Source organism: Solea solea, chromosome 8, assembly GCF_958295425.1.
Source record: "Solea solea chromosome 8, fSolSol10.1, whole genome shotgun sequence".
Classification (NCBI taxonomy): Eukaryota; Metazoa; Chordata; class Actinopteri; order Pleuronectiformes; family Soleidae; genus Solea; species Solea solea.
In genome coordinates, this window is record NC_081141.1 from 29916732 (window position 1) to 29931697 (window position 14966).

The window sequence follows — 14966 nt, forward strand, 5'->3', positions numbered from 1 at the left end:
AGCAGAGCAGGTCTTGTGTGCGTGTGTGTGTGTGTGTGTGTGTGTGTGTGTGTGTACCTCAGCAGGTCATGTGTGTGTGTGTGTGTGTGTGTGTGTACCTCAGCAGGTCATGTGTGTGTGTGTGTGTGTGTGTGTGTGTGTACGTACCTCAGCAGGTCTTGTGTGTGTGTAAAGCCGTGCAGCAGCAGACTCAGGACGTTGCTGACAGCAGTCACCGTGGCTTGTGACAGCGTCATGTCTCTGAGCGTCAGCAGCAGACGAGGAATCAGCTGAAACTCTCGCAGAAGTTTGGCATTTTTTGCCGCCTCACTGTTCACACAGGAAGTGATGCGTACAGTTAGATCAGAGCTGCAGCGCTCATCATCATCATCACATTACATCACCCCCCACCATCGTCTTTATCACTTACCTGGACTCGGTCAGCAGCTCGATGAAGTGCTCGAACAGAGAGAGGTGGAGCTCGTAGGGGGCGTGAAGCCAAACCTGAGGTGGAGGAGACTCACAGGTCAGCTGACAGACTGACAGGTTAAATGTCACAGTCTTAATTCCCCCTAAACCCTCAGTTTGAACTGTGATGCCTCAGTTGACCCTGAGTTTGACCTGTGACGCCTCAGTTGACCCTGAGTTTGACCTGTGACCCCTGAGTTGACCCTGAGTTTGACCTGTGACGCCTCAGTTGACCCTGAGATTGACCTGTGACCCCTCAGTTGACCCCGAGGTTTGACCTGTGACCCCTCAGTTGACCCTGAGTTTGACATGTGACCCCTGAGTTGACCCTGAGTTTGACCTGTGACCCCTGAGTTGACCCTGAGTTTGAGCTGTGACCCCTCATTTGACCCTGAGTTTGACATGTGACCCCTCAGTTGACCCTGAGTTTGACCTGTGACCCCTGAGTTGACCTGTGACCCCTGAGTGACCCGGAGGTTGACCCGTGACCCCTCACCTCCAGGTCACACAGCAGGTCTTGGAAGGCGGTGCAGTTGGGGATGATGGAGGTCTCGTGGCCGCTGTCGACCGTGCCCACCAGAGAGAAGGTCAGATGAGGATGTGACTGTTGAGCAGTGAGCGTTTCTTCTTCAGCAGCATGGCCAGCAGCTGCACCCACCACAAAAGGAAACGTGTCAGAGCTGAACAGGAAGTGTTCAAAAAAAGCTGACCATGTGACCATGGTAGACGTCTGACCTGGTAACCTTTGATGCGTTCCATCTCCTTACTCGCCAGCGGGTTACTCTTCACTACACACACCAGAGCTTTCACGGCTGCATACAGACCCTCCACATCTGACGCCATGGCAACCAGACCCAAGATGGCTGCCGCCCCACCCACGTACTGCAGGTTGGTGGCGACAGGTTTGGGGATGAAGACGCGGACGCCTGGACAGGAAGAAGATTTGAAATCAAATCGCCATGAACAGAAAATGATGTCACATGCGGTATTATGTTCGGATGGTGTCACCGTGGCAACGCTCACCTAAGTAACCAATCACAGCTGCTCCAATGGTGCGGGCGGGACCGTTGAGATGACCAGCGGCGTTATGGATCAGCTTGACTGGGGTCGCATTTTCATGAGACGACACGGCCAGCTGAGGACATGAGACAGACGTGAGAGACATGAGAGAGAGAGAGAGAGATACATTAGAGAGACATGAGAGAGCGACATGAGAGCGAGAGACAGACAGAGACATGTCAGTTAATTAACAGTCAGTCAGTCAATTACTCAGTCAGTCAGTCAGTCAATTACTCAGTCAGTTAGTTACTCAGTCAATTACTCAGTCAGTCAGTCAGTCAATTACTCAGTCAGTTAGTTACTCAGTTAATTACTCAGTCAGTCAGTCAATTACTCAGTCAGTCAGTCAATTACTCAGTCAGTCAGTCAGTCAGTTAGTTACTCAGTTAATTACTCAGTCAGTCAGTCAATTACTCAGTCAGTCAGTCAATTACTCAGTCAGTCAGTCAATTACTCAGTCAGTCAGTCAATTACTCAGTTAGTTAGTCAGTCAGTTAATTACTCAATTAGTTAGTCAGTCAGTTAGTTAATTACTCAGTCAGTCAGTCAATTACTCAGTCAGTCAGTCAATTACTCAGTCAGTCAGTCAATTACTCAGTTAGTTAGTCAGTCAGTTAATTACTCAATTAGTTAGTCAGTCAGTTAGTTAATTACTCAGTCAGTCAGTCAATTACTTAATTAGTTAGTCAGTCAGTCAGTGAATTACTCAGTCAGTTAGTCAGTCAGTTAATTACTCAGTCAGTCAGTTAGTTACTCACTTAATTACTCAGTCAGTTAGTCAGTCAGTCAATTAGTTAGTTGGTTAGTTAGTCAGTTAATTAGTCAGTTGGTGACTCAGTCAGTTAGTTAGTCAGTTAATTAGTCAGTTTGTTAGTTAGTCAGTTAGTTACTCAGACAGTCAGCCAGTTAATGAGTCAGTTGGTTAGTTAGTTAGTGACTCACCTGTTTAGCGATTGCTTTACTGTCCAGTTTGTTGTAGACTTTCCTGATCTTGGCGACAGTCAGTGTGGACACAGAGACCGCGTACAGACTGAAGGACACTTTCTCCTCTGGAACCAGCACCACTGGACACGCAGGGGACACGTCTTTACCTGCACAGGTCACAGGTCACAGGTCAGAGGTCATGACCTCACTGTCAGAGGTCAGAGGTCAAGACATCACTCACATGGCAGGTACACGGCCTGGAAACTGCCCACATAGTTTGGGCCCAGTTCAAAGATGGCGGTGACACTGGAGGCGGGCAGAACCTCCTCCAGGAAGTGACTCGGCCCCAGACGCCACACCAGGCTGGAGAGCTGGCGCTGAGCCGGCGGCGTCCCCACGTAACCGTAAACCGTGCTGACAACGGGAGGGTTAGCGGAGCCGGAGCCGCCCGGAGCACTGTGGATGTAGTGAAGCTGGAGGAGGGGAGGAGCCAGAGAGGAAACATGAAGTGAGGATGACTCCTGATGATGACAATGATGATGATGACGCTAAGTTTACCTTGACCGTGTTGACGAGCTGTCCGTCGATGTACAGCGTGGCCATGCTGTTCTTCAGCATGCCTTTACTCATCACCAACACCAGGTGGTGCCACTGACCCTCCGCAATCAGCTCGCCACAGCGGAAACGAGCACAGCACGGCAGCAGCTCGTAGAAGCTCGACTCCTCGCTCCACTCGTCAGCTGGAAGACAAAACGTGGGGTCAGGTGACTGAGGGGGCGGAGTCACAGCGTGCTGTTGTTTGGACTCACAGTACGTCTGCAGCAGCTCCTCCTTGGTGGACACGGTCAGTGTTCGGTCTTTGGTGGACAGAACCACGGCGAGACAGACGTAGTGCTGCTCTGAAGACACGGCCCGACGGACCACGGTCAGCAGACGGACGGAGTGAAAGTGAGGCGGAGAACTGAAGCGCTCCACACAGAACCAGGAGGAGTAACTGAGTCCTGAGGGTGGAGGAAACAAGCGCTCCCCTGCAGGAGGAGGCAGAGGAGAGGTCAGAGGAGGCGGGGCTTGTCTGTGTGTGTGTGTGTGTGTGTTTTGCTACACTGATTGACAGGCAGACATGATGGAGGCGGAGCTTTGTTTACCTGAGCCCATTCCACTTAGCACTGTTCCGTCAGTGACAGCTGAGCTGGTGGTGGCGCTAGAGGGAGAGTTGTGAGGAGGAGCTACACTGGGCAGAAACAGACACCTGCACACACACAATCATTAGTGTTCCATATACACACACACACACACACACACACACACACACACAGTCATGTGACAATAAAAACACACTGACCCGAATCCTTCCAGCGATGTGTCAAATTCCACAAACGCTGGCGTGACAGCAGACCCATGCAAGCGGATGTCATGGGGCGTCGTCATGGAGACAAGACACTTGACTCGGGTGAGAGGAACAGTGCTGCCCTCTGCCGACCGCACCAGACTGCGGCTGATACGATACTGACCGTTATCCTCCGCCGGAGTCGTGAAGACGCTGTCGGGGCCAAAGCCTTCCATGGACATGGTCATACTGCCTGTAACACACACACACACACACACACAGAGGAACACGGTTACCCTGGCAACGATCCTACTGCCTGTAACACACACACACACAGAGGAACACGGTTACCATGGCCCAGGTCACGTGACTCGGGTCATGTGACTGACCTCTCATGTCTACGTCGTAGCTCAGTGAACTGGGTTTGTGGACTCTGTATTGTTTGAGCAGCTTCTTGTCCCAGGCTCCACAGTTGAGAGGATTTCCCAGACGTAAGAATTCTCTGAGGAGGCGCGCACACACACACACACACACACACAGAGAGAACAGAGTCAGTGCTGAATCATCACAATTCACACAATGAACAAACACTAGGGGGCAGTGAAGAGAAAAACTCTCTTTTAACAGAAGAAGAAATCTCTGACTTGGGTGTGCAGCATCAGACCAGGATACAGTCCTGGTGATTTATTTCATAGTTGTATACATGCACAGGTCCAGCAGGGGGCCTACCTGAGGGCCATGGGCTGCAGAGCCTGTGAGGCCAACCTCTCAAACATCCTCTGCAGTGGGGGGTGCAGCGGGTGATCTTCATCACTCAGAGCGTGACTGCAGCGCTGCAGCACACGCTGGTGCAGACTGGACTCACACAGAACCTGCTGGTTCCTCTCACTGTTCACCAGCAGCTGCAGGATGTTAGCCACGGCCAGCTGCAGGTCCAGTGCATGCTGGGAGACACAGAGAGAGAGGGGCGTAGCTTAAACACCACCACATATTCAAAGACGTCAGGTAAAAACGGCACGACCTCAGGGTCGCTCTCCTCACCTCTGGTTGGCTGTCGGAGCAGACGGACGGCAGCAGGTCCAGCATGGCCAGCACCGCCCCCGGGTGGATGACCACCATGTCAGACCAGGAAGAGGAGGACACGTGGTGGACGGGGCTAGAGAGTTGGAGTTTGAGGTCAGTGAGGGCTTTGGCTGGGGCGGAGGAAGAGGAGGAGGAGGAGGCGGACGTCCCGTAGTAACCATGTCTGCAGAAAGAGGAAAATCACTCTCTACAGACTTCTGTCTGTCTCACACTGACAGAAAGACACACACGAGTCTCTCTAAATGACATGTGTCAGAATCAGTCACATGTTCAGTCACATGTGTCAGAATCAGTCACATGTTCAGTCACATGTGACCAAACAGGGAAGAGAAGTAGAAGGAAGAGCAGCAGAAGGAGGAGCAGGAGGAAAAGCAGAAGCAGGAGGAGGAGCAGGAAGACAAAGAGACGCTGTAACTACCTCTTCCTGGCGAGGGCAGGCGTGCCCCAGGGTGAGGGCAGCGAGGTCTCATGAGTCAAACAGGGAGGAAGCTGCTCCGCACGACTGCGTGCACACACACACACACACACACACACACACAGGTGTGCAGGTGGAGAGGGTCAAAGGTTAAAGAAAGAAAAGAAAACGTGAATAAAGAGAGGATCAGAGGAAAGAGCAGAAGAACATGAACGACATCCTGTCACTGCACTCACACGAGGGTGACCCCTGACCCCTGAGCTACAGGTTGACTGACCTGTCGAAGGAGTCGGTGGCCATCTTGTACAGGTAGATGAAGAGTTTGCTGCAGTGTCTGAGTGTGGGACACACGCTGTCTCCTGCACAGCCTCCGGGGGCAGCGTCGTCCTCCAGCAGCCTCTGGAAAGGCTGAGCGTTGGAGGGAAACGCGGCGGTGGACGAGATCTTCTTCAGGTCGGAGAAACAGCCGAGCAGCCTGGAGATGACGGGAGGCGGAGAGTTAACCGCGTCACAAAAACCTCAACGCGCCACACAGGAGTCACATGACCTCACCTCACGGCGTCCGCCAGCTTCTCAAACTGGATCTCTGTGCGGAAGAAGTGTGAGTTGGCCGGTTCGTAGCGCATGGCGGCGGTGAGCGTGCAGAAGACGGTGAGCAGGAGGTCAAACACCTGGTTCTGGTTGACGCGCTCCCAGCCGTGACGCGGTGGCTGACACAGCGAGCGCTCCATGGCAACCAGCAGAGACGTGACGTACACGAAACCTCCCACTTTACGAAAGACCGTACGTGTGCGGTGACTTTCACGAAGCACCGCCAACAGCGCCTGAAGAAGAAGAGCAAGAGGAAGAAGGATGACAAGAAGAAGAGGATGAATGACAAGAAGAACAAGAGCAAGAGGAAGAAGGATGACAAGAAGAAGAGGAAGAAGGATGACAAGAAGAAGAGGAAGAATGAAAAGAAGAACAAGAGCAAGAGGAAGAAGGATGACAAGAAGAAGAGGAAGAATGACAAGAAGAAGAGGAAGAATGAAAAGAAGAAGAGGAAGAATGACAAGAAGAAGAGGAAGAATGAAAAGAAGAAGAGGAAGAATGAAAAAAAGAAGAGGAAGAATGACAAGAAGAAGAGGAAGAATGAAAAGAAGAAGAGGAAGAATGAAAAGAAGAACAAGAGCAAGAGGAAGAAGGATGACAAGAAGAAGAGGAAGAAGGATGACAAGAAGAAGAGGAAGAATGACAAGAAGAAGAGGAAGAATGAAAAGAAGAACAAGAGCAAGAGGAAGAAGGATGACAAGAAGAAGAGGAAGAAGGATGACAAGAAGAAGAGGAAGAATGACAAGAAGAAGAGGAAGAATGAAAAGAAGAACAAGAGCAAGAGGAAGAAGGAAGAATGAAAAGAACAACAAGAGCAAGAGGAAGAAGGATGACAAGAAGAAGAGGAAGAATGAAAAGAAGAACAAGAGCAAGAGGAAGAAGGATGACAAGAAGAAGAGGAAGAATGACAAGAAGAAGAGGAAGAATGAAAAGAAGAAGAAGAGCAAGAGGAAGAAGGATGACAAGAAGAAGAGGAAGAATGAAAAGAAGAACAAGAGCAAGAGGAAGAAGGATGACAAGAAGAAGAGGAAGAATGAAAAGAAGAACAAGAGCAAGAGGAAGAAGGATGACAAGAAGAAGAGGAAGAATGAAAAGAAGAACAAGAGCAAGAGGAAGAAGGATGACAAGAAGAAGAGGAAGAATGACAAGAAGAAGAGGAAGAATGAAAAGAAGAACAAGAGCAAGAAGGATGAAAAGAAGAAGAGTGGATTAAACGTGTCCAGACGACATGTTTTAATTTTTATATTGATGAACCATGAACTTTAACAATGATGTTTTAACCTTGTGTGTGTGTGTGTGTGTGTGTGTGTGTGTGTGTGTGTGTGTGTGTGTGTGTGTGTGTGTGTGTGTGCGTGTGTGCGTGTCACTCACCCTCAGGATGTCAGTCTTGAGCTGCAGCTCAGTGGGCGGGGCTGAGTGCATCAGTCCCAGTAGAGTTCCCATGTCGTCGTCTCCAGTAGGAGAGAGGATGAGCTGCTGGATGATGCAGAGGGAATGTTCACGACACTGACGATACTTCACAATGTTGTGGACGCAGCGAGCGCCGCCAAACTCTCTGAACAGAGCTGAGCAGAGGAAGAGGAGAGGAAGAGGAGAAGTGAACAGCTTAGCCTTAGATCCATTTTTATACTGTAACGCTGCTATGTATATATGTATACAGTTGAGACTGTACATGTGTGTGTATATATAAACTGTACATGTGTGTGTGTGTATATATAAACTGTTCATGTGTATATATAGACTGTAAATGTGTGCATATATAGACTGTACATGTGTGTATATATATATATAGACTGTACATGTGCGTATATATAGACTGTACGTGTGTATATACTGTATATATAGACTGTACATGTGCGTATATATAGACTGTACATGTGTGTATATACTGTATATATAGACTGTACATGTGCGTATATATAGACTGTACGTGTGTATATATAAACTGTTCATGTGTATATATAGACTGTAAATGTGTGCATATATAGACTGTACATGTGTGTATATATATATATAGACTGTACATGTGCGTATATATAGACTGTACGTGTGTATATACTGTATATATAGACTGTACATGTGTGTATATATATATAGACTGTACATGTGTGTATATATATATAGACTGTACATGTGTGTGTATATGTAGACTGTACATGTGTGTATATATATATATATATATATAGACTGTACATATGTGTGTATAGACTGTACGTGTGTGTATATGTAGACTGTACATGTGTGTATATATAGACTGTACATGTGTATACTGTATATATAGACTGTGCATGTGTGTGTATATATAGACTGTACTGTGTGTATATATAGACTGTACATGTTTGTGTGTATATATAGACTGTACATGTGTGTGTATATATATATATATATATAAACTGTACGTGTGTATATATAAACTGTTTCGTGTGTATATATATAGGATGTACATGTGTGTGTATATATAGACTGTACGTGTGTATATATATATATATAGACTGTACATGTGTGTATATATATATATAGACTGTACATGTGTGTATGTAGACTGTATGTGTGTATATATATAGACTGTACATGTGCATATATATAGACTGTACGTGTGTATTTATATATATATATAGACTGCACATGTGTGTATATATATATATATATAGACTGTACATGTGTATATATAGACTGTACGTGTGTGTGTAGAATATATACCTGCATTCGTGCTGGTGGTGTTGCTGCCCTGCAGCAGAACGGTCAGTGTGTCCATCACTAACCAGGCTAACTGTTTCTGCTCCTCAGCTACTGAGTTTTTCTTACACTCAGCTGCAAACAGAGGGGGAGGAGTCAGAGGTGGAGGAGTTAGAGTGTGATGCCGTCATGTCCACATTAGGCCTGCACGATTCGGGGAAGAATATGGATCACGATTTTTTAGCTTAGAATTGATATCACGATTCTCTGGCACGATTTCTTTCCCTCACAAAGTGTAAAGTTTATTGCACACATGAACCATGACAAAACAAAACAAACTGACAGTACCACTTTCGGATCTCTTGCCTTGTACGGCTTCATCATATTGCACTTTGTGTTGACGTTTGAGGTGCTGGTAAAGATTTGTGGTATTACCTTGCCGTGCTGCAACGACGGCAAAGCATGCCTTGCAAATCACATTAGACTGAACCACGTCGTCTTGCTTGAACCCGAAATACTTCCACACCACCGAATGCGAGCCTTTTTTCGGAACGAGTCGGTCTGAGACGTGGTTGGCTGATTCTCATCACTGGTAACTGGGTTTTCATCATCCATTTCTAATCCTGTCGCACTAGTCTAGTTCAACGATGCTGCAGACTTTCCGAACTACCACGCTCGCTCCACAAGGGAAACACGTGACTAAAAGGCACTTTGTCACTGGCTGAGGGTGAAACCCTGAGCTTTGTGAGAACCTAACGTTAACCTGCAGCGCTTGGGAGGGCTCACATAAGAAAGTGTTTGTGATACAGTCGGCCCGTAAAATTAAATGAGTCAAAGAATCAGTCAATGAAATGATTAAAAGTCATTTCAAAATTAAATCGTGCACAGGGATGAATCGAGATGGCGATTTTATAACGATTTATCGTGCAGGCCTAGTCCACATTAAAGACAGAAATCTTTGGTTGATCATCAGTGATCAGTGCCCGATGAAGGGCTGTTTACCTTGGTCGTTGCTGTGTGGCGTTGGTGGCTCCTGCGTGGCCGGGTCCTTGAGCAGGGCAGCGTACTTGTGCAGCAGGTTGACCAGCACCTCCAGCAGACCAACCTCTCTGAGGACATCACTGAACACCGGGTCGTGTCTCACCAGCTTCAGCAGCGTGCGCACGGCCGTGACGCTGCAGGCGTGCGACGTGCTGGCTTTCAGTAGCACACTCACGCTGAACAGCTCCTTACACGGAACGTAGTTAAGGCTGAAGACCACGAACTCCAGCAGCTCAAAGTACTTGACCTGAGCGTCGGTCATTTTAACCACGCGCTCGGCAAACTGCGACAGCGTGTGCTGCGACTCCACGATGAAGTAGTTGGCCGGGTCTGCTGCGTAGATGTTCCCGATGGCGTCCAGCAGCATGCACGCTAAGCGGCTACTTTTAGCACGCAGGAACGCGTTCTGAAGGACAGCGAAGGCCTGGATGTTCCGCACCGTGTGTCCTGAAGAAGAAGAACCGCATGGAAAAGAAGACTGTTAGTGATGAGGGGGCGGGACTTTCACAACAGTAACCAAAATATCAACAATGATCAAATAATATATGTACACACTCCTGATCAAAATTTTAGGACCAGTTGAAAAATTGCAAGAATTAACATTTTGCACTGTTGGATCTTAGGAAGGTTCTAAGTCGTGCTTCAAAATGCAAAAAGAAGAAATGGGAGTGAGACAAAAAAAAGAATTTGAGTAATTTATTGCAAACAACCATTAAAGTGAAATAGGCTGTTCATCGGCTGATCAAACGTTTAAGACCACAGCCTTTAAAAGCCAAAATCTTCAGTCAGGTATCCACACTTGTGACCATCATGACCTCTGATGGCAAAGGCAAAAAAGCGTTCTCTCTTTGAGCGCGGTCGGATTGTTGAGCTGCATCAGCAAGGCCTCTCGCAGTGTGCCATTGCTGCTGAGTTTGGTCATTTTAAACTTCTTAAAAGATCCTGAGGTTATGGAACAAAAAAGACCCAAAAAAATTTGAGAGTTGTGAGGTTTCATTGTTCACAATTTGTAATTCTGCATTATTTACATAGGCTTGCCTGTTTGTTTACATGCAAACATGTGGGCTATCTTTGTGTGTGAAGTGATGACATGTAACATTATGTATCATAATAATCCATTCACAATGTTTATTTGAACATTTCTGTTTCTGTGTTATTTAACCCTTAAGTTAACTACTGTTGACTACTATTATTACTGTTAAGTTAACTACTCTTATAACTGTTAAGTTAACTACTGTTGACTACTATTATTACAGTTAAGTTACTCGTGTTGACTACTGTTATTACTGTTAAGTTAACTACTGTTATAACTGTTAAATTAACTAGTGTTGACTACTGTTATAACTGTTAAGTTTACTACTGTTGACTACTATTATTACTGTTAAGTTACTAGTGTTGACTACTGTTATTACTGTTAAGTTAACTACTCTTATAACTGTTAAGTTAACTACTGTTGACTACTATTATTACTGTTAAGTTAACTACTGTTAGTACTGTTAACTACTGTTGACTACTATTATTACTGTTAAGTTACTAGTGTTGACTACTGTTATTACTGTTAAGTTAACTACTGTCATAACTGTTAAATTAACTAGTGTTGACTACTGTTATAACTGTTAAGTTTACTAGTGTTGACTACTGTTATTACTGTTAACTAATGTTGACTAGTCCCCAGCAGCTGTCCTGACCTTTGCCTGCAGGCTGTGGCAGAATGAATCCAGGCAGCAGGAAGGGTGCGCCAGTGGTGAGTCCTGCAGGCTTCAGCTCTGTCACTCCATACGTGGTCAGACAGGTAACCAGGTTAACCAGGTCCTTCAGTGCATCTTTGGATTCATCCTCTTTAGCCTGTTCCAGTCTGACACAGAGAGAGGGGCGTGTTTGAAGGTCATGTGACCCACAGATCTCCACTCAGGTGAGCAGTGGGAACAATAACACAGTCTCACCTTAGCATGAGGTCACAAAGGAAGGCATAGCCCTGACACATCCTGAAGTCGTCCAGCAGCGTCTGAGACACATCGCTGGAATCTTTGAGGAAACACGACAGGCCGGCAAACATCTCCACGATCTCCAGGGGTGAGAGGTCATCCGACTGCTGCATGTTCTGGACACACGTGGACAGACACTCCTTCTCTGCAGAGACAGGCAGACAGAGAGACAGAGAGAGAGACAGAGACAGGTGGAGACTGTGAGGAATTAGGTGAACTGATGGATCTCTCTTCCTCTTCCTAAAAACTCTCATTCATTCATTCATTCATCCATCACACACACACACACACACACACACACACACACACACACACACACACACACACACACACCGTGTATGTATTTGACCACGTTGACGCTCAGGCCGTGGCGGGAGATGGTCGTCAGCACGTCGCCGGCGCTCCTCCTCCATGGCAGGTTGTGGGGGGGGCACCAGGAGGTGATGGCGCTAAAAAGCAGCTGAAGGTCGTCCTTCTGAGCCAGTTCCTCAGCCGGAGACACGAAGGTGCAGAGTTTCACAAGGATCTGCAGGAGGTCAGAGACAGAGAGGAGGGTCACCTATGTGCTGAGGACATGAAGGACATAAAGGACATGAAGGACAAGAAGGGCATGAAGGGCATGAAGGGCAAGAAGGGCATGAAGGGCATGAAGGGCAAGAAGGACATGAAGGACATAAATGACATGAAGGGCATGTAGGACACGTCAAGGTCCATTTACCTGGACAAAAACTTTCTGCAGCAGTGCCCTGCGGTCAGCCAGCGGCAGCTCCGGCTGACTGTGGCTCTGGACTGGCATCTTCTCCTGAGTGGACGCCGGCGGCAGTGGGGGCGGCGGCGGCTGCTGGGTGGAGCCCAGCGGGGCCTCGGTCATGTGAGGCAGGTCAAAGAACAGGTAGAGACATTTGACCAGAGTGGAGGGGACAGACATGGTCGTCATGCAGTCCACGGTTTTCTGACAAAGAACAAATCACGTGAAAGTCCATCAGTGACCAGGTAAAGACTCACAGAGTGTGAACAGTCTGCAATGACTCACACAGGAAGTGATATCATCAGTTCTCACCTGTCCAGATGACGCCAACAGGTTGATGGTGGTCAGCAGCATCCAGCCACGACTGGCCTCCTCACTCTGATTCACCTCCAGGAACTGAACGATGGCTCGACTTGCTGCCTCTGTATCACATGACCAAACACGTTAAGTGTGACACACACTGTATCACATGACCAAACACGTTAAAGGTGTGACACACACTGTATCACATGACCAAACACGTTACATGTGTGACACACACACTGTATCACATGACCAAACACGTTACGTGTGACACACTGCATCTCATGACTGAACATGTTACATTTATGACACACACGCTGTTTCTCATGACCGAACACGTTACATGTGTGACACACTGCATCTCATGACTGAACATGGTACATGTATGACACACACGCTGTATCTCATGACCGAACACGTTACATGTGTGACACACTGCATCTCATGACTGAACATGTTACATGTATGACACACACGCTGTTTCTCATGACCGAACACGTTACATGTGTGACACACTGTATCTCATGACTGAACATTTTACGTTACATGTATGACACACGCTGTATCTCATGACCGAACACGTTACATGTATGACACAGACTGTATCTCATGACCGAACACGTTACATGTATGACACAGACTGTATCTCATGACCGAACACGTTACATGTATGACACAGACTGTATCACATGACTGAAAACGTTACATGTATGACACACACACTGTATCACATGACTGAACATATTACATGTATGACACAAAAAGTTGTTTTTGAAAATATCTGCTGAGTTATTTCAGCTCCAGATTTTTCCAGATGTTTGTATTTCCCTGAAAAACAGAGCTGAACATTTTAATATAAAAATGTAATAAATCATTTGATTGAGAGTGAGGAGGGTGCAGTGGAGGCGTGCTGGGCCTGTCACTTAAAGGTTGATTGATAGAAACCACCCTCTGATAAAGGAAAAGTCCACTGTACTGAAACACCTGACCATAAGACGTGGAGTACGTCTTATGGTTAATGGAGGGTTGCCTGTTCGAATCCCGTCAGGTGCCTAGCCCAAACTGACCTGTTAGGACACTCACCTGTGGATTTGTTGGACGCACGTCGTCTGATTTCGGTCACCATGAGACGAGACACCTGTGTGGTGAACTGCAGCAGGTCAGAGAACTTGTCCATCATGGTGCTGGGCGGAGCATTTCCAAACACCTGGAACACAGTTGAGTGACAGGTAAGGTCACTGTGGAACCCTGAGTGTAAACATGTGGAACATACCCTGTTAAAGACGGGCAGCATCATGTAGAGCTTCTCCTCCTGCTCCTTCTGGGTCATGTGACGAGGCGGGTGGCACAGCTCGGAGAAGAGGCGGCGCAGGTGCATCAGGCCCAGAGCGTTGTCCTGAGGACTGCACTCCTCCTGCCGTGGCCGTCCCATGATCCTCTTCACCATGTTCATCTTCAAAGGCTTTGTCAGGGCAAAGGTGGCCCTGTGAGCGGGGCAACAGAATCAGTACTTCATCATCATCATCAATACAATGAGGTGGACCCAGGTGTCTGATTAATACCTGATCAAAAAAAATACCACAGACTGATGAGGAAAGTGAGATTAAACAACAGAGACTCTGGTCACGTCACATGACACACACACACACACACACACACACACACACACACGATTAAATCTGCCTCCGAGTGAAGCTGAGTCAGCACATGCTCAAGTCCAAACAGGAAATGACACAGCAGAGAAACACTACTTCCTGTTTTAATGAGTGCATCATATGAAGCACTGAGTTTGTTTCTGCAAAAGAAAAAGATTATTTTTCATGAATGACTCATCTGAGTTTTCTGGATTCATAATGTTCATGTTTTCATGTCAAACACAAATGTTTTCAGTCTGTGGCAAAAATAAAATAAGTGAACTCACTCTTCTAATTCTGTAAGTGGAAACTACATTAAAGACATTAAACTGAAAACATTTGAACAAATATTCTTCTCTCATAAAGAAATAAACAGTCTGCATCATGACTCGATGTTTATTTAGTGGAGCAGGTGATGTTTACAGTATCTTCTCTGTTCCTCCCTCACACACACAGCAAAGGAGGAGGATTTCCACAGAGCTCAGCAGAATCACAGCAGACACACACACACACACACACACACGCGATGGTAAATATGAGTTCCTGAAACGCAAACTGCACATGAGCGCCCCCTGTCAAAGGTGTTTATATAATAATTATAATAGTGTTATTGTTGATTGTGTTCATAATGTTTCACATGTTATAAACTCTTAGGTCAGTGGAACTCAATCGTGACAACAACACAGCAATCACAGACTCCGCCCCATTCACGCAACAACAGTAGAGCACACAG

The 14966-nt window shown here is 46.9% G+C and overlaps 1 protein-coding gene across 1 annotated transcript in view; it reads right to left on the reverse strand.

Moving 5' to 3' along the window:
- wdfy3 (WD repeat and FYVE domain containing 3) overlaps nt 1-14082 on the reverse strand; it is a 38527-nt gene extending 24445 nt beyond the window's left edge. The window contains 28 exon segments of the mRNA XM_058635917.1: nt 148-309; nt 410-483; nt 944-1044; nt 1047-1095; nt 1183-1373; nt 1471-1582; nt 2449-2597; nt 2672-2903; nt 2989-3170; nt 3240-3458; nt 3576-3679; nt 3773-4010; nt 4147-4259; nt 4487-4701; nt 4799-5003; nt 5259-5342; nt 5533-5730; nt 5808-6079; nt 7218-7411; nt 8547-8657; nt 9525-10010; nt 11252-11418; nt 11507-11693; nt 11882-12074; nt 12267-12500; nt 12609-12718; nt 13683-13806; nt 13873-14082. Coding sequence (XP_058491900.1) covers nt 148-309; nt 410-483; nt 944-1044; nt 1047-1095; nt 1183-1373; nt 1471-1582; nt 2449-2597; nt 2672-2903; nt 2989-3170; nt 3240-3458; nt 3576-3679; nt 3773-4010; nt 4147-4259; nt 4487-4701; nt 4799-5003; nt 5259-5342; nt 5533-5730; nt 5808-6079; nt 7218-7411; nt 8547-8657; nt 9525-10010; nt 11252-11418; nt 11507-11693; nt 11882-12074; nt 12267-12500; nt 12609-12718; nt 13683-13806; nt 13873-14052 — 4886 coding nt within the window. The 5' untranslated portion in view covers nt 14053-14082.
- Nucleotides 14083-14966: the final 884 nt, after the last annotated feature.